The sequence below is a fragment of the Sphaerodactylus townsendi genome, linkage group LG01 (assembly GCF_021028975.2).
Source record: "Sphaerodactylus townsendi isolate TG3544 linkage group LG01, MPM_Stown_v2.3, whole genome shotgun sequence".
NCBI classification, from domain to species: Eukaryota; Metazoa; Chordata; class Lepidosauria; order Squamata; family Sphaerodactylidae; genus Sphaerodactylus; species Sphaerodactylus townsendi.
This window is the reverse complement of record NC_059425.1, coordinates 152127575-152153136: the sequence shown is the minus strand read 5'-3', so window position 1 is coordinate 152153136 and position 25562 is coordinate 152127575. Positions and strand designations below refer to the sequence as shown.

Here is a 25562-nt window from a genome sequence, read left to right as displayed (position 1 = left end):
GCCAGTCTAAGAAACAAGTTTTAAACTATGTAAATTCTTTAGTGCACATCAAAATGTATTCAAAGTACTTTTCTGAAATAAAAGCATCAGCGTTTATGGAACTGAAGTTATATGACTTGGCAATGAAGAAAGTCATAGTTACTACTAACCTTCACACACTGGCTGCAAACCAGACCATGACCCATTAAGAAGACATGCTCTTTCTGGGGAACCTCTGAGCTGATAACCCATTTCACAGGAAAAACGCAGTAGACTTTTTATCTTGAACTCATCTCCAAGCCTACTCCCATGAGATGGTACTCCAGGATCATCACAAAATCCTGGGCTGTTTCCTGTGAAAATATAAAGAACTACAGTAATAACTGTTAAAGTGTTTCAAGGTTACACTATACTGTAAAATCATTTGTCTTAAAAATCAGGGTTCGTTTCATATGGCTCTTTAATTTGCTTTGACTTCTGACGGCAAACAGATAAAAAAAAGATTTCACACTTTTTAAGATAGAAGGTATGTGTGCTGGAATCAGCATAGTTATGCCCCCATTTGGAAAACACATAGACCTATATTCAGATTATTAGTGATGCATGAATATACAATTGTGCTTCTCCTGAGATTCCCATATCCATACTTATGATGAATATCCAATGTCAGTCCTGAGTTATCTTTTGGGTTGTTGGCTGCTAAGCCATATAGATGATCTAATGGTTTCAGGAACAAACAGATAATGCATGGATCACAAATGAACCATCTCAATAAATTAATTTTCAGAACAAACTAAGGAAATGTTAAAACACCATGCGGTAGAAATGCAACACAATGGTCCACTCCGCAAAGCTGAAATAAGATGTCATGAGGATGTAATAAAAGGCATCCAGGAAAGACACTCCACACTGCCTTTTTCCCAAGACATCCTTAGGATGCATTATTTTTGCTCAATATGTCTTTCTAAAAAAATGCTTCAAAGTGTACCTTTCCCCCCTAAGATGCCTGCAAGATGTCGGCTGCCTGGCTGTGTGGAATGCAGAGATCAGGAGGCATCTTATGTTTCCCACCCAACCATCTGGTCAGTTTCACCCTCTGCTCACACCTGATATTTTGTGTGCAGCTGAAGGGATATCCTGTTGCCATTTGCACAAGGTGGCCACAGGACGTTTATTCTGCAAGCTCTGATCCTGGGTGCCTTTTCAGCCCCAAAAGTACATAGTTGTACTCAGTTGGTCCTGCTGATTCCGGCAATATATAGTTTTCCTATTTTTTTTAAATCAAGGCACTATCTTCATAGCTACACAGAAGAGAATCTTAGCCACTAAGAAGACAGGTCTGCCGCCCGTGGAAAACCTAATATTTTCAGTGAGCAACAGACAAGTCTTCTGAGTGGCTACAATTCTCTCAGCAGGGGCGTAGGAGGTTAAGAGCTTGTGTATCTAAACTGGAGGAACCGGGTTTGATTCCCAGCTCTGCCGCCTGAGCTGTGGAGGCTTATCTGGGGAATTCAGATTAGCCTGTACACTCCCACACACGCCAGCTGGGTGACCTTGGGCTAGTCACAGCTTCTTGGAGCTCTCTCAGCCCCACCCACCTCACAGGGTGTTTGTTGTGAGGGGGGAAGGGCAAGGAGATTGTGAGCCCCTTTGAGTCTCCTACAGGAGAGAAAGGGGGGATATAAATCCAAACTCCTCCTCCTCCTGTGTCTGTGTAGCTACAAAGTTAGTTCCTCGAATATTTTTTTAAAATATGGAAATTATATATTGTCAGAATCAGAAGGATGAGCTGGGTACAACTATGTACTTTTGGGCTGAAAAGGATCAGAGCCTGCAGATCAAATATCCTGGGGATACTTTCAGCAAATGGCAGCAAAGAGAATCCCTTCAGCTGCACACAAAATGTTGGGCACAAGCTGTGAGTGAAACTGACCAGAAAGCAAAACGGTCAGGCAGGAAACAGCCTCTTTCCCCCTCTGATGCCTTTGCTGTCTGGAAAGCAGCAGAAAGCCACCTCTTTTTAAGACATCCCCTGGACATCTTATTTTCGGTGTCTGGAGTGAAAAGAGGCAGTTGCCTCTTTTTAATAAGTCCCACAGACGTCTTTTTTTGTGCTGTGCGGAATGGACCATAGTTAAACACAACTAATGAGTTAATCAGAGAACATCATGTAAGTAAACATTACATGTTACTGCTACAAGAGAATAATTTAAATCTGTGGTTCTTAAACTTTTTGCTGTCACATCTCCATTGGAAAAGATCTTATGATTCACACATCACATGAATCTGGCCTAAACTTTGGACAGGACCTAAAAATGCAAACTAAAAAAATGCGTACTCACTGAAGTGAACACAAACACAAAAAAATGAAACAGTTTTGTGGAAATAAATTTTGTGAATTCTATGTATGTAAAAAATGAATAAAAGAATTTACAGTTGAGAAGCAACGCACACTTCCTCTGGAGTCTGTATATACCTTCCCTGTGGGGAGGTATACCCCACACATTAACAACGCCCGATTTAAATAATCTTAGTTCCTAGGTCAATGCTTCAGCAAAATTACCCAAGCAGTGAGGCAGAGTTCCACTCCAGCGGCTGTCTTCTTGGCATGTTCTACTTGAGTTTCCTATGAGAGTTCGACTTCCTGTGCAAGAGTAGTGAACAGTAGACCCGTGTGTAAATTTGTCTCCTGACAGAACTGCATTCACTGGAACTCCAGGGTGTCCACAAGATATTGCTGTGTAGGGAGAAAAGGAATTAGTTTCATAGCAATTTCTCTTTCCAAAAAAACTTATGAAGGATTATAACTGTGAAGTCAGATTTATGTACAACAACTGACAACAGTATTGCTGAATTCTGATCATATTCTGGATGATTTGTCTTCCATAAACAGAGAGCAAGGAATTCAAATTACATTGAAAACTGGCTTCTAAATGCATTTTTTAAAAGTAGTTATTTCAGATGGTAGCCCAAAGGATGAAACTTACTTTGGGCAAAGATCTGAGGTTTTTCTAGGATGCTAGAATGTAGTGTTGCCTTTTCTACATTGGTACAGTTGACTTTTGTAAAGCCATCTGCACAACTAAAATCTCAAGTGTACAAACTAAATGAGGGTTTATAAAAACATAAACATTAAAAAAGATGTCAGTTTGAATAAACTCACATTTGGAACCCTATTTTTGAGAGGGAGAGTGTGATGACTTAGGCTTTAAAATGGTTAATTTTAAAAGGTGCAGTTCCACCAGAATAGAAGCACCAAGTATTAACCAGAGAACCACCTGATTGGCTGGTGAAAGGCAAGAGCCAGAAGTCACAGACAGGGTGTGCTGGCTGACATAAAAGCAGGAAAAGCCTGTCAGAAAGACAGTTCAGGGAGTTTTGAGACATTTGAAAGCAGATTGAGAGCTTGTGTGACACACAGTTCATGTCAGTCCTCAGATTCAGTCAGTGGAGATTCTGAAGGCAAAGAGAGCCAAAGACAGAGGGAGAATGGCTAGGAGGGCAGTGTTCTTAAAGAGATCTCAAAGACTGAGAGGAAATAGCCTTGTTTTCATCAGAGGCTAGGAGGCCTGGTGGTGGGTAGAAAACAAGAGGGAAACTAATCTCACGGAGGCACTCCTAAAACCACACAGAGAGCTTGGCTATTGTCTCATGAGGAGACCACACCTAGATACTGGAGCTGCCATTAACAGGCAGAGTTAAGAGTGGGTTTAGTGAAACCCCAGAGCTTAATCTGTCCCAAGCCAGTATGAGTTCCCCTTGGAGTAAAGGGTGGAAGTTTTAGGAGAGTGTTCAGAACCATGTTGTAAAGGTTTACCCTAAACAGAGACACCTGGGCGTGTGTGAAATTATCTGGAAACTGAAACAGCCATATTAAAGTGAAGCAATATTGTTCAACTGAAACAGCCATTTAAGAAACTGCATTTGCTCTGTAACCTCTAAGTAAATATCTGTCTCAAAAAACCCAGAAACACTTAAGTACCTTTCTGTAACAACAACCTGAGAAGAAAACTTGTAAAATAAAATCTAGTTTTGTTTTGTCTTTCAAAAGCCTCTCTAAGTCATATTTTTACCTCAGAACTTTTGTGGTAGTTTATTATAATTTTCCTGACAGGATTTTTGTGTGTGCATGAGTGGGGAGTGCCTAGGCCATAAACAGCTATCAAACATCCATCCCTGCAACATGCTGGGCCTCTGTCTCTCTTCAGGAAGTGGGGGGGTATTGCAGAGGGCAAGATGAAATAGGAGGCCTCCGGTCTGTTGTTCTGGGGGTAATGGATGGGACACCGAAGTGCTGTGTCCACACACTTAGCTGCATATACCGAGGAAGAAAGGCAATCATTGTGGCCAATCTTGTGCCAAGAGGAATAGTGTTTCTTGATAGTTCCTTGATTTTCAATTTTTCCTCTATTAATGCAAACCACAATAACTTGACATAACATAATGATGTTGAGATAATGAAATATACAATTCTACATTAACTGATATTCTGGCAAATACTACTACTGGTTGAATACTTACGCAAACATTTGGGTAGCGATCTATCCCATAACCCAGTTGCCTTGCAGGTCAGTGAAGAAGATCCTAGAAGATAAAATCCTTTCTTGCAGTGGTACACCACACTGATTCCATACTTGAAAGATTCAGGGAAATTCTGTTGCCCGTGACGAACAGCATTTTCTATAAAACCTGGATCCGTGCAGTTCACAACTGCAAGTCAAGACAAAGTTAATTACTGAAAATTCATATCCTTAACCACTTTAAATATTCTGAACAGTAAAGACTACAACCAGTAAATAATAGTAGCTACCTATTGTCTTATATTTACAGTTATGTAATAGCACATTAGCCAGCAAACCTTTTCAGCTTTAATTGCTACTATGTTTTAATAATTCATCTTTTCATTGAGATTAAGAAGATATCACATGACAGAGATATGTAAAATTATGGACAGATTGGATGAGGGAAATGGAAGAAACAATGATAGAGTATTTGGGAGGACATAGCAGAAAAACCAAAAAGGGGTGTATACAGAGGCATGTGACACAGATTGGAGGTGAGAGCAGAAATGTATTTAAAAAAGCTAAGCTGGTGTCCAAGAGGATGCTGGTGTGTGTGGGGGCGGGGGGGGGGGGGCAAGCCATGGTGTCCCTGGGGTGGAGCTGACTTTGGGCTTTCAAACTGGGAACGACACAGTCTGGGCCTTGGACATGTGCCTCCTGAAAGGGCGGCATAACTCCATTCAGCCCCATTGAGAGCTTTTCATGCAGCCAGGTTTGTTTTCTTTTTGCTGCCTCACTGCACTGCCTACAAGTCCTCTGGAAGTGGCATGATAGCTGTGCCATTCCCATGACGCTGGGTTGGGCTGTAAGGCTGTCCTGTGCATCCTTTAAACAGGCTTGCTTAACAGTATGCTGCATCTTTCAAGTTCTTGAAGAAAAAAAATCTGCATCTTCTTATACTGAAAAAGTTTCTATCACTGGAGTTTACACTGAGATCAGTTTAGTCTATCCTATCTCCTGCTACAGTTACTACTAGTGCATGCATGCACACATACACATTTCCTTTTGATGGCTGCCACTATTAATAGTTTTATATAAATAGAAATGCCATTCATAAGCCACCTTCTTGGACATCAATCCACCTCACACACTGTTTTATTCTGATGACTTCTTTGGTTTGCATTGAAAGTTTATTTTTAGACATGCATAAACTTCTAAAGGCTGAAAAATGTTATTACTAGAAATAACTTCCAAATTGCTCCATTACATAAAATAGAATATTCTTCCCAAAGCTCTTTTATAATAAATAGTTTGTTCAGCACGGATATTAGATTTACAGTTGCAGTAATGACTTGCCACAACCATATGTTTTCTGTTACATTTAAAATCAGTTCAGAGTATAGCTATAAATACTTTTTCTTTTTCTCTGGAAATCTGTTTGAATTTTGAGGTAATGGCTACGTTTAACATGCTCTCTCTAGATGAAGAGGAAATATTAGCGTTAGCAAAGGCCATTGTGTTTTAAAATGATTTGCTGCACTAAATCTACTCAGAAGCAATCTAAACTGAATTATTGAGGTAAAAAAGGGGACAATAGAAGCACTCAATTTTCTGGCAACATGGCATATTCAGAATATATATTAAATTTATCTGCCTGATATGCTACTTTCGTTCTTATGGCAGTAGCATTTGTATAGAAAACCAGGGCACGTATGTGTAATCTTACACTTAATAGGTAAATTCTTCACTATTGATAGCAAGAAAAACAACTGTAATATCTGGGATGTACTTGGTAGTGACATCTAGTTCCATAGCACTGTACAGAGGGCAGCAGCATACTGGGAAATGAAAATGGCCTCACAGCAAGCTAAGCTGAGCAGTCCCTGCTTGCTTACAAGTCAGTGCTGCTGCTCAGCTCAGCAGTGCCAGTAAGGTAGCCAGCCCAGCAAGACATTGCAAGAGACTACAATACTACTTTGAGCTGTCATCATGATATGTGATACTCTGGGATTTCCCCAATCTCTGGGGTAAAAACAATTGAGATGGGGGTAATTCCTATAATGGGACATGGTAACCTCACTTCCAGATTCTCAGCTGGAAGTGGTGTCATGCTAAGGCACTCCTCCTCCCTCCACCCTGTTTTTGTTCCTGCCATGGTATGGAGTGATGGTGAATGCCAGGACTTGGAAGTGATATTTCTAGGTGTTAATAATGGGTGTTAGCTTTTTCCTGAAAGTTAGCAGTAGTGCAGGAGGAGACAGTTGATACCAATTAATATTGCTAGTAAAAGGCATGGGCCAAGTGATTCCTGTTCAGAGCTGGCAGACTTGTTGGGATTTGGCTCTTTGTTTTTGACTACCAATGGCCTTCTAAACCAGTGTCCCACTGGGAAATTTCCCTGTAAGTTAAAAAGCCAGTCTGCCCAGACAAAGGTGTTTACTCAACCAATTCATTCTTTATGTTTTGAAAAACTGTTGAATAAAACTCTCTTTCAGAAGACTTTTAGACCTGTTTAAAATTTAAACTAGAGTTTGAAACCAAGTAAAAAAACTTTAGCTTATAATTTCGCTTTGGATCTTAGAAAACGGTTTTATTAACAATGTTCATAATATGCAGTTGTAAATTTTAACTGGATATTCAAATAGGGGTGTGCACCATTTTTTTCTGTATTTTTTGAATTTGGGCTTAATAGACCCTTTTTTTGGGACAATCCAAAAAATTCCAATCACTATACTATGTTTTCCCCCACTTTTTCAAATGTCTGAAAATTTCTGGGTCTCTTAAACATCATGGGGAATCTTTGTGGGGTTCTAGGGGGGATTTTTAGGTAGGGGCATCAAATTTGAATCACAGGTTTAAGTGACCCTTCTTAGAAGAACCCCCAAGTTTAGCAAAGATTGGGTTAAGGGCTCCAATTTCATGGGCTCCCAAAAAGGATGCCCCACCTATTCTCCACTGTTTTCAATGAAGAAAAATGGGGCCCCATTAAATTGGATCCCCAACCCAATCTTCACCAAACTTGGGGCTTCTTATAAGAACAGCCATCAGCAGCTATGCTGCAAATTTGATGCCTCTACCCCCGGAGGCATACCAGGAGTAAATTGCACCTGGAGACAAATTGTCGCCGCCTGCCCCACCCCACACCGCCCCCCATGGCAGCCGGCAGTCTCTTATGCCCGCCCTTCTGGGGATGCCAGAATAGACTGCGGTCCTCGACCTTGGAGAGCTGCTTTTATAAACACTGAGGGGGGCCCAGGGGGCACGCCCCCACCCCATCCTGTGGGCACTGCCACACCTCCCCAATCCCCACCCCCAGTGCTTATAAAAGCAGCTCTCTGAGGCTGGGGACTGCAGTCTCTTCTGGCCTGCCTGGAGGGCAGGGCAGAAGGGACTGCTGGCTGCTGACTGACAGCCTAGCCAACGGGGGGGGGGCAGAGGGGGGCTCCCTCAACCCTGTCCATGTTCATGTTGATGATGACATGGGCGGGGTTGAGGGCACTCGGAGGTGAAGACAGCAGGATGTCCCGCTGCCTTGTCATCTTCGAGCACCCTCGACCCCGCCCATGTGTCATCGACATGGGCAAGGTCGAGAGCGCCCAGTTACGCCCCCACTGCTGTCTTCCTGGTCACATGGGGGGCTGATTTTGCACCCCCATGTGGCCAGAAAAGTGGTCCCCTTGTCCCTAGGCAAATATGCCACTGTCTACCCAAAAAACCCGCAAACAGCTGCCCTTCCTACAGTCCTGCAAAGATTTCCCCAATAGTTTTCTTATGAAAGGAAAATTGTATCTCCATGATTCCCAGTTTTGATATAGCTCAATATTATGTCAATCCTTTTCTGATTCAGACTATATATCCAAACTAGTGAAAACACTCCCTCCTCTGTTCCCAATGACAACTTACATATCCAAAAAGGAAAAAAAAAGCATACTTGTTCATCTTTGCAAAGAAGTAGTTGCCTGCTTCTGGAAATGCAATGGTTGCATCGAAAAACAAAATTAAAAACAAAACAATTACCTGCTTTTGACATTTTCTCCTTATTCAAGGAAAATACATTCAATTCTTAAATTTCCAGGTCTATATAAAGGATGGCAGCAAGAGTTCTGTTTGGATGATAGTAACTGTATAATATTTCTTTTCTCACCTCGGCAAATAGGTAAAGAGCTACTCCACTGTCCATTGCTGCGACACTGTGCTCGGGAAGCCCCCTGAAGTAAATATCCAGTACTGCAGGTAAAGTTGACAACATCATTCAGATTGAACTCACTGCCATTTGTGACTCCATTAACAGGATTTCCAGGATGGCCACATGTGATTGCTGTGGGAAGAAAATACAGGACATGTTATAAGCCTATGGCAGGACTGTCCCTCATTTTATTTTTTCATCAGTATTCAGAGCATATGTAAAAAATAGTAAAAATGAGCGCCAGTATAGCTGTCAGTTAGGAACAGAGATGTAGATGTACATGAACAGATAAACAAATAGCATCTATAGATTCTTCCTCAAAAGAGTTAGCATACGAACTCAATGGAATACCCATGGAACTGCTGAAGGAATCCTTCCACTGAAGGAATCCTGACATTCATGGAAATTCTGAAATGCATACTGAGACCTTGATTAATGCACTTGATACTCCTTGTTGTTCAAAATGGCAAGATATGAAAAATGTCTGGGGGCTTAATTTTAAATTGAATTGGCGGTTGCAGTAACTCTTCTGGGACCAGATTACACATCATACTTTGTAAAATGTGTAAAATATCCTTACCCGTATATTTGTTGATAACGATCATGCTACTTCTACCACTACTGATGAATTAATAATTACTGCTACATGCTAGTTTTTTCCTCCACATAGATGCTAGTTCAACCATCAAAGCTGTCCTTACACAATAATTGGTGGTGCAATCGGTACAAATTGGAGTCTTCCCAGAGGTGATGTCCAACTTGTATGGCAGCAGCAACAACAAATACTGCAGCAATTAAGGACATCATGGTTGTTTACTCCATTTATGGAAGAAGTACTAGTTTGTGCAAAAGGAAATTCCAAATAAATGTGGCATGTACACCAACATAACTGTACCATGCATTCCCAACACAACTGCTTTAGAACTGCCTGTGAACTAGCTCATAGTCATAAATGAAAAGATGTATCTACTGGGAGATAAACATGGTCTGCAAAAACAATTAAAAGATTACTCGTAAACACAATAATTGCCATTTAATATTTATTTAATGTCAGTACTTCACTAGGTACCGTTGTGAATACAGGAGTACTTATCCTTTACACCCACAACAATCCTGCATAATTTGTGACATGCACACACAGTGTACCCATTTTTGTATTGTAACTTTTTGAGTATTTGACAACCTCTGCCCTTCTTACAGCAATTGCAGTTAGCAAAAGCAGGAGTAATATAAATGAAAATATTGATGTAAACTCCCTAGTCTTTTTGAACAAAACAAAATGAATAACTACTTAATATAATAACTGCTACAAACTCCTGCTTTTGATATGTTGTGAGGAGTTTTGAGCGCGCAATGGGAAGGATGGCATAAAAATTTAATAAAACACATTATATTAAAAAATGTATAAGCAATTAGGAATAGTTTTTAACATGCAACAAAGAGAACTGTCTCGGGTGCTGGATTAGACCAAAAGACCCATCTAATTAACATTGTCTCTACACAAGTGGGAGCTCACAGGCAGGACAATATGATCATTTGTAATGTTAACTGCTAATCTGAGACATATCACATTGCAATATAAAGGTCCTATCTTTAGTTGTTGTAATTAATAGCCAAAGAGAATCCCACTCCCCGAGAGACTGCGATTTGTCTAATAATGCGTTACTTTCTTCACTGTGAATCATACAATTGAAATGAGCTGTCAGAAGAGATTACAAATGGCATATTGTTGCAATGTAAAATTGAGGTTGTCTGTAAAAATTGTGATTGTGAAGGACACTTGTGTTTAGATTATTGTCTTTTTAAGCAAATGCATATTCCAGTCAGTCAGCTGCAGCTTACACCCCTCATTACTCTTGACAGATGCTATTTTTGAGAGCTGTCCAGAAACTAAAGGTCTCAGCCCCCATGTCTACTTCTACCACATCATCATTATTATTGTCACACATTGCCAGTCTCTTGGCAGATCAACAGTCTGCAACTGTTGCATTGCAAGTAAAGGCCAATGGGAAAAACTAGTTTAATCTGGTTCTGAATGGATCTACACGCGATCCTGGTCGGGCCACCACCCTACTAAGGGTGACCTGCTGAAATCACTACTCCAGAAGAGATCGCTTGCTGATTCAGATCAAAGTGTAGCAACTGCCTTGTGGTCAGTCCAATAGGGTGGCATGTCCCCCATTGGCTGCAGATAGGCACATCTACACAAGATCTTGCTTATTTCCACTCCCCCTTGGGGACACCTGCTGAAATTGCTCCCAGAACTGAAGACCCATGCGCCTCCGCCTTCCTGCCTGTCCTTTTAAGGACACCGAAGATGACGACCCCGGCTCGTCCCTGGACGGAGGCGGAACAGACCAACCTGGAGGTCACCCTGAAGATGCTTCGAGGCCTGACGGATGCAGCTACAGGACCTGTGGGCCACTCCGCCGCAGCTGAGGTCTCCCATGGAGGGAACTGGGGCCAGGATCCACCCCTCTCGGTGAGCCCGCACGGCAGGCCGTATGCCCAGGCTTCCCTGTGGGGAGGCGGGCGGCAACTGCACAGGATTCCCTGTGCTCTGACCAGTCCGCCCGCCCCCCCTCTGGGGGGCCAGCAATGCAGCGTCGGGCCACCTCCCGGCCACTGTCTGGAGCTCCTGCACCGCAGGGGCTCCCCAGGCATGCTGGGAAGAAGAGGGGCGGGACCCTACCGGCATGCCCTCCCAAGGGAGAGAAGCCCAGGCCCAAGCTGCTCAAATACCCACAGACAGGTCCATATGGATGTGAGCCATGTGGCCTCAAAGCCAAATACACGACCCTTCCAGGGCTCGCCAGACACTATAGCTACATTCATGGAAGGGAGCCCCTCTTAGATCTCTTGGCGGACTGTGAGGCCACCTTCAAGAAGATGAAGGGTGTCGTCTACCACCACCAAACCTGCGACCGCGGGTTCAAGAACCAACAACAACCCACAGCGGCCCCAGCCTCTCAGAAGAAGAACTGGAAGAAGCCAACCGCCTTGCCCTTAGCCAGATCCTCGGCTTCAGCGCCGCCTCTGCGAAGCCCACCTGACTCAACAGCCGCCCATGCCAGCGCTTCTGCCCAACAGAGGTGAAGCCCCAGGCAGCTGCCCAGCTGGACCCCTGCTTCATCTGCGCCAACAACCAACCTCGAGCCGGCGACAAAGAAAAAGAAGGCGCGGCGCCAAAACAACAGAGACCAAGCCCTGTTCGGCGGCGCCATAGGTAGGTCCCAACTCCGGAAGGCCTGCCCCACCCAAACCTGCCCCGGCACAGGCCGCCGCTGTCAGCCCAGCCGAAGAAAGGCCTGTCTCGGACCCGCAACCCACACCAGAATCCACAGAACCAAGCCCACATCAGTCACAAGCCAGACTGCAACCAACACCCCCTGCGCAGCGAGAACTGCCAGCAACTCCAGCCACGCGAACCCCGCTGCCGGCCATCCAGCCCCAGCCCGTTCCCAGCAGCCAGGAGGGAGACAACCCCCCCACACCATGGCAGGCCGACTGGATGCGGCGCTTAGGAGAGGCCAACACCTTTGAAGACCTAGAAAGGTCCATCCAAGAATTCACATCAGAACTCTCCAGGGGAACAGAGCCGCTGAACATTATTAAGGTGGTGTGAGGATGTCATCTTGTTAGAAGTGGTATGAAAAGCAATAACCCAGATTTGAGCAATTACATTTTAACCTGTAGAAGGCATGAGAAGTATTTATTTAGCATTTCTTCTTATACACAATTTGTGGTGTTCTCAAAGCACTTTGGGTACTTCACATGTCAGTAAATCATATAATTAACATTTCAGGTAGATTACCGTTGTTATCTCCTCATTACAAATTGGGGAGAAGGTTGCCTAGTCAGCTGAAATGAGGTATTTCTAGCCCATAGGTCTTATCATTAACAAATACATTGCACTAGCTCTAGACTAATGGCAATACAATCCTGTGAACAGTTACTCCAGTCCAGTGCCACTGAAATCAAAGGGCATAGAATGGATTAACCTTGCAAAGCAGTGTAATGTAGGTAGCGTAAATCTAATGGAGTACATGAACACTGCTGAACTCTCTTCATAACTTCTTAAAAATGCCTTTAAGAAATAGATCTGAACCCTGTCACACCTCCTGCTGGGTACTGCTTATCACTGAGCCAGCTGGGATAGCACATGGCAGCAAGCAGGGGAAAGAGCAAGCATGACATTTACTTCTCTGCTTGTATTTGATCTCTGGGCCATTTTTCTCATTGCACTGCTTATCTTGCAATTGCTTGGAAAAAACACAAACAGTAGAAAATGGTCTACTTACGGACACAAACTGGTGTTTGCCCAGACCACTTGTGATCTTGCAGGCATATTCGAACGGATGTGCCAACAAGTCGAAAGCCAGGATTACACTGGTACACCACAGTGTCACGGTAACTGAAACCATCTCCACTAATGTGGCCATTCACTATTGGATCTGGGGAACCGCAATGTCCAGCTAGAATAAAAGAAAACAATGCAGGAGATACACACATGAACATTCTTTGGAGCTTATGTTTAGTTTCAGTAAGATTAATATAATATTGAAATATTGCCTCAAACATTCATCACCCCATAAGATATATCTGCAGGTTGAAAACAATTGCTATTGATCCTTTAATCCTTTATCTGCCATCCTTCCTTCAATCAACAAGTATTTTTAATTTATTAAAATCACCGGGTTTGGTCCCTTGTTAATTCAGGACCAGATCATAACATTATTCCATATTTGTAAAGATGCTATTTATTACACATGAATCAACTGAGAAAAATATGTATATTTGTGTTTAAGAGGTTTGTTATGTTTGACAACACTGCCGAGTTGGGTTGTTTTGAGATTTATTTTATGGATTTTATAGAGAATTGGGAGGTTATGAAATGAACAGTAAAAAAATGAAGAATTAGTGGGATAATTCTGCTCAGTACAAAATATAGCCTGTAAACATTCAATGGAAAACAGCAAGGGCGGTCTAATATCAATTAACTAGAGACGTTGTCAAAATGGCTCCACCATACTGGAGCATGAAGAGAGCCATTAAAACTCCCCCTGTATGTTACTTCAGTGCCCTGAGCTGAACTGCGTCTTAAAGACAATGTTCCAAATTGGATTTTATTAATATTATTTGTTGTGTTTATGAAGAAGGTAAGAGAACAGAGATTATAATGAATCAGTAGTTATTATGTACTGTGACTTTGTTTAGGTCTAGAGACCCATTTTTTTTCTTTTTTAAGTTTCCTGAAATTTTAAAAAAAGAATATTCAGTCACTGTTTTCTATAGGCTCTCCCTCACCCTTTAAACTTTTTGTATTCATTAATACTGCCCAGGTCTGAAGTTTTTTCTCCTTTCACCCAACACATTCTAAGAGACATAGTATTTAGATAATATATATACATGAAAAAATGTAGATGTGGGTGTTCTTTCAATCACGTGTAGCTGAATACAGAAACCTGATATAGTTGTTGATATTTACAACTTGTCCAAATCTAGATATTCCTATATTTAATTTATGATTCTTGCAACATGAAAATGAGAATGCAAAAAAGCAATATCCATAATGAAACCAGCTTATTAAAGCATAGGACATCTTGGGTTAGCTGAGAAGACCTCACTTGAAAATGACATTATTATTTCTATCTTAATGAAACGTAACGGCTGTGTGCAAGTTCCACGCAATTCATTTCACTTACAAAGCACATCAGTTGATACATTTAATGATTCCCTGTCACTTTGGCCCTGGTTAAAGGAAGCACCCAAACAACTCAAGATCTGAAGGAACGAGGCAATAAAATACCAAATATTTTTACCCTCCCACTCAAGTTAAATGGGGCCTAAGTATATTAAAGAGAATGCTAGTCCAAAAAAAAATAATCTTGAAGTGGTTCAAAGGTGGGTCAGTACAGTTGCTTCAATTGTGTGGTATTTAAGCCATAGCAACATGCTGTTCTTTTCTTTTCATAGGGTCTAGACACAATTTGCGGTAATTACTTGTTTTTGTGTGTGTACATGTCTAAATGCCATCAGGTCATTTCCAACTTATGGTAACCCTATGAATCAACGTCCTCCAAAACCTCCTATCATAAACAGCCTTGCTCAGGTCTTCCAAACTAAGGATTTTTTCTTCTTATATTGAGCCAATCCATCTTATGTTGGGTCTTCCTCTTTTCCTGCTGCTTTACACTATTCCTAGATGTTTAACAGTGGAAAACAAATGGTTAGAAATGGACTCTACCTCCTCTGTGATGGAAATGCCCTGAGAGAAGAACTCCGTGCATATGCATAGCTGAGGATACATTAACTCTTGTTCACAACAGTTATGGAATTCTGAATATGCTTATATTTTTTTACTCACTAAATGATTCATCGCTGAAAACAATCACTTTGTAATCTACTCATTTGAGTTAAAATGAGTGACAACTGAAATTAATTTCTGGACAGAAAATGTTAGCTTAAAAGCAGAGGGTGCAATGAGGGCACACTGAAAAATCTAGCCTCTTGGTTATAACATGCTTATGATAATGACAGGTTGCTGATTTGTGAAGTTAAATTGAGAATGAGCATTTAAACTGACATCACTTATGCTTTTTAAGGGAACCATTGTTTGAATACTAATGGTTGCAGCTTCATTGGCACTGATTTTCCAAAATGCCATCTTTGTTAATTCATTCAGAAGCACACTTTTCTATAAGCGTGGATCACAACTGTCTAGCAGGTTTTTGTTGTTGTTGACACCCTTCGAAGATAGGGTCACCATGGGCTTCTCAGCCCAGGTTTTCTTTGACTCATCTGAGATGTGAAACTGCCCAATCACCTAGTTCATGTAATTCCTTTGGCACTGGACTGGCATTAGTGTCTGGGACCACTATTTATTGTCCTGGATAGCAAACATGAAAAGTTCTGGTCAGCTGAAGTCTAAGAACTTGATTCTGTGGCAGACCATTATCCCATGAAAATGGAGTTTGTTTCAGATAAAGTTAATTTAGACCAAAAATAAATTTTAAGAGAAATGGGGCAGGCAGGGAGGATCTGCAGAATTTCAGAATTTCACTGTGCAAAAAAAGGCAGGCAATGTCTTCCCAAACCATTTAGTTATCTTACTAGAGCAGACACCATAAAACAACTGCAAGGACTGAAGGCACAACAGGGTGCGCTGATTTCATTTGAAAAAGAAATGAAAGGAATCTCTCTTTAAAAAGTAAAAAGAAAGGAGCAATCAATGACTTTATAACAGTGAATTTTGGAAAAAAGAAATTCACGTAGTAACAATGCTAAAATTCTGTCATATGTTTTAATGATCAATAAAGAATTCATCACATTTAGACTAGAGATGCATGAATATATTTTTAACACAGCATTTTAAAGAAAAAGAAATGTGAGAAAGGGTATAACTTTAAAATTTACTGTGCAATCCAAAGGTGGAGGGCAAAGCAGCATTGGAAGCAGCAGAAGGATTGTGCCAGCACTTGTACCGTCAGCACTGTGCAAAATGGCATGGATGCAAGCACAGAGGGACTTACGTCAATGGCTGGTTGCATCCAAATCTGGAAGTCAGCCCCTGAAACAGAGCCTCTGCCAGCATGGAAGGGGCATTCTGGGGGTGTTCCCAGCACAGAAACTATAGTCAGCTACAAAAGGTCTAAGCACACCCAGTATGTTGGCAGCCAACTTACTCCACCAAAAAGTGTGTTGTAAGTAGGGGGTTCCCAATGGGATTTTTCCTTCTTCCTGCACAACCTGAAACCCCATTGGAGGCAGAGCAGGTGTGCTGCCATGGCGCCATCCTTGGCTGCTGCTCTACTCCCACCTTTAGTTAGACTTTAGATTTCCATTTCTTGATGATACCCTTTATATATTTACCTAGACACTGTGTTTCAGTGCCACTCCAGAGTCCATTTGCTAAGCATTCTCTCACATGAGAACCAACTAGTGTGTATCCAGAGTTACAGGTAAAGATTGCTGTGGCTCCATACACAATCAGGGTACCGATCTTATTGCCGTTTGGTGGTGTTGGGAGACTTCCACAGGAGATCACTGAGAAGGGAAAATATACACATATACATACGCTTATGACACAGCAGTAGTTACCATAGCATTCTATGCTCACAAAACTCATCCAAAGAATATTTAATTATTGATTGTTTAATTGAAGATATTTATATCCTGTCTTTCCAGTATATGTATAGTGCCCAAGATGGCTAAACTCCATTCACATTCATTATATTATTCTGAGGGGCCACGTAATAAAATAGATTAATGCATTTAAATATTTAATGGCATTTAATTTTCCAAAATCAGATACTTCAGCTCATGTTTGATTAATCGCTGATGAATTACCTTATCTGTCTAATTACACTAGAATGTAGTTGATGAATTCAAATCCCAATTAATTTAAGATGCGGGAAGAATAGCAAATACACGAGGTCTTTTGGTAAGGATTTATCAGAATGGACAAATCGCCTATTTAATGAAACATATGTATGCTATTAGGTATATATGAAAACAATCCCTTTGTTCCATTCTAAATGTCAGGTTTCAATGTGTGCATTGAAGCCTCTCTCACATCTTCAAGACTTTCCTCTGTCATTTCAGTGGGGAAAGCTCACTTGCAGTCCACTGAAGTGAATACACAAAGGAACTCCACGGGTATGTCAGCAAAAATACAGGGTCTGAAACCAGTCTAATAAGCAATTTATTTTAGAAGAAAAAAGTAGAATGATGTAGATAATTATAATTATCGGTGTACAAACATACTCGAAACTCTCCTACATCTAATTAATTTACCATTCTTTTGGGTGGGTCCCAGCTATTTACACAATAGAGCTTCCTGACGAATTGCGACCCTAATATTTTGGAACGCTATTATCAAGCATTAATGTCTTCTATAAAGACTGTGCTTGCATTAGAGATAAACATTTAGATGGAACTGAGTGAAGTGTAAATAAATGTTCCTTACCCTTACAGGTTGGTCTCTCATCAGCACCACTCCATGTTCCATTAGCTTTGCACAGTATGAGTCTCTGACCCTCTAAATAATAGCCAGGGCTGCAACTCAGCATGACTTGTACTCCAAACTCATTCACCGACCCAGAAATCAGTCTCCAGATGACATGTTCTGAGAGCAGAGTTTCAATGCTGGGGCAAGCCACAGCTGTGAAACAAGGACATTTCAGGATTAGCACTTTTCTTCCAACATGACTTCACAGAAGGTGAATCACCATCTTATTGACAATAGACTTTTCCTTGTGAAATTGAGCATGCTGCAAATGTTTCTCAAATACATGTTCCAGCGTAGAACGTCCAATTGTTTCCAAAGCAGCACCAAATAGCTGTTTCCATTTAGACACAGGAGAAAAAATGATGCATCTATCTACTGTTCCTAAATTATAATATAGATTACTTCTTTAAGATCTAATTAAAAGCAAAGCCAAGCCCAAACAGTAAGCCACAAATGTAAGTGACAATATTAATAACCAGTTATATGATGTGACATCAATGGACTATATTTTTTGCTGGCATAGAATATGTTTATGAACTCAGCCAAATTTGTTCTATAATCAGCAGGGAATTCTTAGTGAACGGGAAACTGCTGCCTAATTTGAAACGGCAGATGCCATTCCAAAAGTTTTATTTATCTAATAAACCTTTAATTTGCACAGTATTTCATTTAAAAGAGACCTGATTTGAGTGAATCAGGTATCTAAAATAACTAGAAAAGAAAAATCTACAAGGAATAGAGGACAAGATCTGAAATAAAACTTAGAACGCTTAGAAGCTGTGAACTTTCTGTTCTATTCTGGGTGTCAGGCTAATAACTGAGAGACCCAGGTTTGAATCCCCATGGCAGCTCTCTGGGTCACACTCTCTCAGCATAACCAGTCTCACAGGATGCTGTAAAATTAAAATAGAGGACAGGAGAACTGAGGAAGAAGGAGGGGTACAAATGAATTAAACAAACAAACCAATAAATATGTATTTTTCAAAACAGTTGGAATGACATTCTCACACTGCTGTTTCTATTCTGTTGATCATCCAACATCTTTGGTGTATGCTATAATTAAATAAAAAGAGGTGATTTCATTCTGCTGGGATAGTATAGAGTAAGAAAGCTACAAGGCTGACTGGCAGGGGCCAAACTAGATGTGACAGCTTTCCTGTGTCTGATGTGGAAATGCCACTGTCATTTTATTTATTTATCTATTTGTATAATATACTAGCGGGGCCCGGCCACGCGTTGCTGTGGCTATTGTCCTTCTCATCATAGTCTGCAACTCACATGGAGGTCCAATGATCCCCAGCATAGCCTTTCGGGGTGGTCAAATGGAATCCCTCTTTCCCTTTTCAATTCACATTGTTATATGGTGGTGCCTTGTGTTTTTGGTATAAGGTAACCCTTTCCATACCACAATGGAACTGTCCAGAGTGTGAATCCCGCTGTCCATGAGGCTGGTTGACACGCACAGTCCTGGCTTGGGTAAGGCAGAACTGGGGCAAATAGGCTATCCCAGTCAGGCAGAAAGGCGGGTTGGTAGAAGCAGCTCAGATCGAGGCCAGCTCCTGGAGTTCGTAAAGGGGCCATTGCGATGCAAAGAAGCGGAGCCGGTAGTGTTGGTTCGCCCCCACCCTGCGGATTTTCTTAGAAGAAAAAGGCAAACTCCAGCACGCTTTTAGTAAACGAGAGATGTGGCAAATATGGGTGAGAAGGTGGGTAAGTGGTAGTTGGATGTGAGGGGGGGCAGAGTGAGGTGTGTGAGGATGAGCTGGATGTGTATGAGAGTACGTGTGTTGTATGGTAGTAGTGGGTGAGGCACAGAGAGTGAAAGTTACCTGCGTGTGTGCGTGGGGGGGGGACCCCACCTGACGTCTCACACGGCAAAGTGTGCATGAGTTTTACTTCCACTTGTATTACCTAACAGTATTACCTATTTACTGTTTTCAGTGCTCATCTCTGGCCATCTGTGCAAGCATTCTAAGGTCATACCAACCCCTCAGGCCACAGACATGCTGCACGAACATTCTTAGGGTGACAGTTAAATACAACCAGCTTCATGGCCTGGTGCGCCAGGAAAAAGATGTTTTGCCTGGTTCAGGTATTGAATTTCAGCAATGTGAATATCCGAAAACCTGCCTGCATTGGAAAGGCACGTTGAGTGAAAATTTGAAAGCAATCCGTCCAGTGGTTTTGGAGTTAGAGCACGACTCACAAATGGACGGTTTGCTTTTTATATATATAAATTTGTACGCCATCCTTCCCCCTTTAAAGCCTAAAATAGATTATTTAAAAATACCATAAGGGCTTAATTCTGATCAGGCCTGCAGCACAGAGGGACAAGGAGCTCTTGTTCCCACTCCCCAAAACCTTTTAAAGTGTTGAGATGGCTAGCTGTTTTAACACTTGAAAAGGCCCATGGCAGAAAGCAAGAGTATCTTATTCAGCTATGCTCATCACATCCATGCAGCATTTTAAATTGCCCATTTTAAGCTTTAAAATAGTGATGATGTCCTTGTGTTGGACATAAAAACCTCATCACATCTAGTTTGGCCCACAGTTTCATCCAAAGCAAAGGCCCTTTCCGCATGGGGCCAAAAACAGCGTCCCAGGGATGGAAAAACACCAGTCCCTGGGCAGCCGTTCGCACAGGCAGCACTGCTGCAACGCTTATGGCAGCTTGCTTAGATCCCGATCTTTTGCCCCGAGTGGTGTGAAGGTGCCGCTTTCCAGCTCCCTTCCCAAGGGAGGTTTTTGGAAAGCGGCACCTTCCCATCGCCGCTTTCCTGTCCCCCGCACTCACCGCGTCCTCCAGCGTCAGTCTGGAGGGCTGCTGAGACCTGCCCACGCTGCCCTCCGACCCCTGGAGGTCAGAGGGCAGCATGGGCGGGTCCCTGAAGCCCTCCAGACCGACGTTGGAGGACGAGGTGAGTGGGGGGGACGCAGAAGAGGTGGCTCCATGTGGACCGCTTCTTCTGCGCTGGCCTCTGTGGGGGCCACTCGCATGCTCCCGTGCGAACGGCCCCCTCCCCTCCACTGGCATAATTCCTGCCGGTGGAGGAGCGCCCTTTCCGCTGTGCGGAAAGGGCCTCTGTTAGATCCCTTGTGAACAGGGACAGGTTTTTCCTTTTCCTTGACCTGCCCTGTGGAACGCCCCTGACATCTACACTACTCTCTTTAGACACCAGGCTAAAACATTTCTTTTTAAATATAGACTTTTAATGAAGGGAATTGTTTTATAAAATTATATTTATTATCTGCCTCTTGCTTGAGGACTGTTTTATGACAATTGTTTCAAGTTGTTAAATGGTTTGTAGTACTAGTAAAGCTATATTGTAGCGACATAGGCCATTACAATTTTAAAACATGAAATTGGGCATAAAATACAATAAAAGTTTGTTAAATGGTTTGTGATTTTTTAAAAAAAATTTGGAGGGCTCATAATGGTGTGTTCATTTTTGACACTGTTCTGCTGTTTTATTTATTTATTTATTATTTTATTTATTTATATTTATTTTCTTGCTAATGGGGACACAAAGTGGCTTACTATCTCAATCACCCTCCAGAAATAGGATGGGCAGAAGGCTTCTGAAGGAAGAACAGGTCTCCTTCCCACCCCAAACAGATCTTTCACTCAGTTCTGTGCTAAGGGCTGAATGACAAGAGTGCTTTAGCTTGTGCCTCTGGGAAAAACCCAGGCATTAAATATCTGCAAACTGAAGAAAAACATATTCAGCCAGATCTGCTGCTTTGTGAACCCCCTTGATCCAGTTCTCTGAAGGGCAAAGGTGTTATGAAAAGATATATCCCCCAAATTAAGGAAAGCAGTAACAGGGGAGAGTTGTTAGCTAACAAGAAACACAGGTATCAAACTGAAAAAAATTCCTCAACATGTACTGGAGAAGAGATGGAAATCAGACAAGTCTTTCAATTTGCCTGCTGCCAGCTTCCTAAGTGCCCATCTACACTTGCTCTACTAGTCTATCACTGATGTTCATTTACTGACGGCCCTGGAGAAGACCCTGGGTGAACTATCGAGCTCCTCAAACTGCTGGAGCCATCATTTGTATGTAGCTGTTCACATTCTATTCCTAAACTGAAAAACTATCCAATACTCCTAGCTGGAATGTCCGCTTTCCTTCAAGTCTATATTGGAATGGGTGGAAAACTTGCTGAGATGCAGCACTTCACATGTCTGTTTATCTGTCTGCCTGATGCAAAAAATATCCAGAGAGGAAAATAATGGTTACTGCCTTATAAATCAACCCATAAAAGCGCTTATAGATAAATAGATAAATGATGCTAAAAAAGTTATTTGGCCAATATGGATTTAAATTTGGCAGTGAATTCTTCTGACGTATCAGAACTGTAATCCAGAGATAAAATTCTATGGCTGCTGTATTTAGAACAAATTATCTAGACACCCATCAGTCTTCCTCTTATACCTCACAACTATGAGTGACACTTGCTATTTATATACACAGCATCTGAATCAGAGATGATGTCAGATTCATCTAAATGTAAAGAAGAAAACTGTCTTCTTTCTATGCTGATTTGTTTCTGTTGATATCTGTATTAACGGCTGCCAGGTTCCAAGTATAGTTCAGCAGATGTAATTACATCCTTCAAGTATGATTATATGTCATATCACCAGAATGAGATTATTTACTCATTTGTACTGCCAAAGCACAGGATTAATCCTGAACTAAAAAATACTTCCAATGCATCCCACTCCACACTGTCTGGTAAAGCAAGGAACTACCAGTCATTTCTTGTAACCAGGTTATGCAGTTCTATGACTTAAGTATTCTAGCAAAGTTAACACCTCTAGTCTGTTGCTACTGTAATGTTACCTAAGGAGACTTTCTCCAACTTAAGTGGTTCTTCCTCCAATGGAATAATTTAACTCAGAGAAATGCTCCTTAGGCCTGAGGAAGACTTTAACGTTTGCTTAGTAGAGGGGTAGGATCATCTCCAGTAGATGCAATCCAGTACAGAGCTTAGCTTGCTTATTCTCATTGATTTCAAAGGTTTATACTAACAGCAGTATGGTATACTGGTTAGTATGCCTGACTAAGGCATGGGAGGTTCAAAGCCCGCTTAATTAGGAATTTTCTACGCCTTTAAGTGAGGAAACATTTGAGGAACTTAAAGATATCAAAAGATATCAAAAGATATCAAAACCTGCATATCTTCCAATTGTGGAATTATTTTTTTAATTCCCCAAGTTATTTTTTTAATTCCCCAAGTTAAACCAGAATCCTGGCAATATGATTTATAATAATGAAAAGTACTGTGGAACAACAAAAATCAACAAAGGTCAGGGAAAGGCATTATTCACACTCTGTGTTCCTACTTTCAAGGTTCTGAGAAGTGGCTTTAATTTCATAGCACACTCCTAGTTTTTATATTGAAGTTAATAATGCTTCTTCATTCATTCTCTAGTATTCTGCACCCTCCCTCAAAATAGATTTTTCTTCTGACTCCCTAAAAGAAGAAGGAGGAGGAGGAGGAGGAGGAAGGAATATCTAAATGCAAACCTTGGTGCCCTTAATCTATCTCATAACATAAAGCTTGATTGTGGCAGAGAAAGAGAAAAGAAACCAGATCCCTAGGTACATACAGCAAGACATTTTGATATGCAGAAAGGTGGCATCAGTATGATAAACAGAATTATGAACTGAAAGCAGTTTTACATAGTGATCTCCCAAATGATAACAGCATGTCAGACAGTTCATGTTTATCTGTTATAGAAAATAAATGTCACAAGACAGCTATGAACAGTGCTTAGAAAGTGAAGAAAAGTATTTCCCAAAAAGGAAAACTCAATCCCTCAGTTTAATGATGTGACTTCCTAATGCAAAGGAATTTACTAAGGAACTCCAAAAAACAGAAACTAGAAAAAAAACCTGTTAAAACTTACAGGAGAAATTAAAATTAAAATATTATTTCCAAGTTCTCAAAATGAACTAGGAAATGAAGCATTTCTGGCATTAATGCTGGGGAGCAATTGGCCACGCTGGAATTTAAAGGAGGCATAAATCCTAATTGGGCACTAAAAGGATTAGCAGTCAATAGGAAATTGTGACACTTCAGCAGTGGCTATGGCACATGGCAAGCACCAGAGACAGGGGGGGGAGATGCACGGGGGTGTTGCAGGGGTGGGGGGGGGGGGAGACAGGGGCATGGCAGGGCATGCAGCCTACAGTGCCCCATGCGCAGTTCCCCCTCGCTCCGGCCCTCCTCTTCAGTATGTGTTTTCGGCATATCTCCTCAGAGTAGACTTTTGCTGCTGGCTGCTGCCTACCCACCCTCTCTTTAGTCATCAAGGGATTAACCAATTGGAAACTCAGCCATAAAGCAAGCTAGTACTATAGATTATATAGTGATCACAGCTAATATGCTTCTCAGAGTGGTCTCCTTTGAGGTCCTGGATATAGTAATTGGTGGAATGCCAACAGAAAAAGGATCAAGAACTTAACTTCAATACCAGAGGAAAGAACCAAAAGGTTATTCAAATTAAAATCAAAATATCATAATGAAAGGCCCTAGATAAGACTTCCAAACATACAACAATGAAAATCACAACATGATAACACATAAAATCTTAAGCAACACTTTTAGACCAAATGTGTCTTGGTCCCTTGGCCTTCTTCGGTGGTCAAAAATAATGTTCCAAAATGTTACAATATTGACAAAAAGGGCCTTCTAAGTGACTGAGGTAATTATCTGTAAAACAGAAAATTATTAGCTAATTTGTGAACATAACCCTCTGTGTATGATATCTAAATGTGATAAAGGTCTATTTATTCCCTCAAATTCTAAATCAAAGGAGGTAAACTTTAGAGGATATAGGAAGTCAAAATGATCAAATCATCTTTAGAACCAAGTAGTACAAATTTTGGCCAGCAAGGAAATTATAGCGATTATATTATGCAAACTGGTTTTGATGCCACTGGGTTCCATGAAAAGTAGCTAATTGTTTTAAAACATAATTTAACTTTAAGAAGATATCACAGTCTACCATCCCTCCTGAAAATTTACGGATCCGTAGAGAATGCGAATGAGGGAAGGGGGAGAGCTGTTGAAGTATATTAGATCTGTTAGGAAGGATAAATTTGCACTCCTGATAAGTAAGGCAAAATCTCAATACAAAGAGATGTTAAAGGGGGAAAACATGCTAACCACTTCTGGAATAACTTACAGGAGGCTGCAGAAAGGAAAAATGGAACCCAATTTTGGGAACTGATTAATCTGGGTACCAAGAACCTATCTTTTTGCCCAGGGTCTTCAATCCAGGGACCTACTTCATTCAATTATTATTTTAAGGTTTTTGGAAGCTCTCTCAATAAGTTCAGTAAACCAGGAAATTCCCATGACATACTCCAACTAGCTGCCAGTAACAGAGAGAGATATTAAATCACTATTAGCATCACATACATCTGGCAAATCACTGGGGGAGGGCCTAATTCTTCCAGAGTGTTTTAAAGCTTTTGCCAATTGGTGGGCTCCATTATTGGCAAGAGTTTTCACCCAAATAAATAACTCCAGGAAGAGCAGGAGCCGACAGCCTTGCTTGAGGAAGGGATGTATGAAGAGGGTAGAAATTCGCACTTAATGTGTGGGGCAGGGCTCACAGCGACTCTGGGCCACTGGAAGGAATTGGAGGGGGCAGGGCACCGTGGAAAGTTGGGCCGGAAAACAAAGAGTGCGCACCGGGCGCAGTATGGCTCAGCTACGCCTCTGGGCGGCCGCCCATTGGAGGGGAGCAAAACTCAGATTTTGCACGGACTCCATTTTCTTCAGCTACGCCTCTGCTAAGACGTTTCAAACTAAGATTCAGCCAAACAATGTAGTTACTTAAAACATACAAAACATTCAGTGTATTTCATTG

At 41.5% G+C, this 25562-nt stretch overlaps 1 protein-coding gene across 1 annotated transcript in view; it reads right to left on the bottom strand.

Annotated features, from left to right (window-relative positions):
• The window catches only part of CSMD1 (CUB and Sushi multiple domains 1), a 1361167-nt gene that overhangs the window by 61599 nt on the left and 1274006 nt on the right, over positions 1-25562 (bottom strand). Inside the window, exons 51-57 of the mRNA XM_048497567.1 lie at positions 17636-17830; positions 16540-16713; positions 12969-13142; positions 8626-8799; positions 4501-4689; positions 2543-2716; positions 150-332 (exon numbers count right to left, since the gene is read on the bottom strand). Of these exons, the coding sequence (XP_048353524.1) occupies positions 150-332; positions 2543-2716; positions 4501-4689; positions 8626-8799; positions 12969-13142; positions 16540-16713; positions 17636-17830 (1263 nt within the window). The remainder of the gene's footprint in view (positions 1-149; positions 333-2542; positions 2717-4500; positions 4690-8625; positions 8800-12968; positions 13143-16539; positions 16714-17635; positions 17831-25562) is intronic.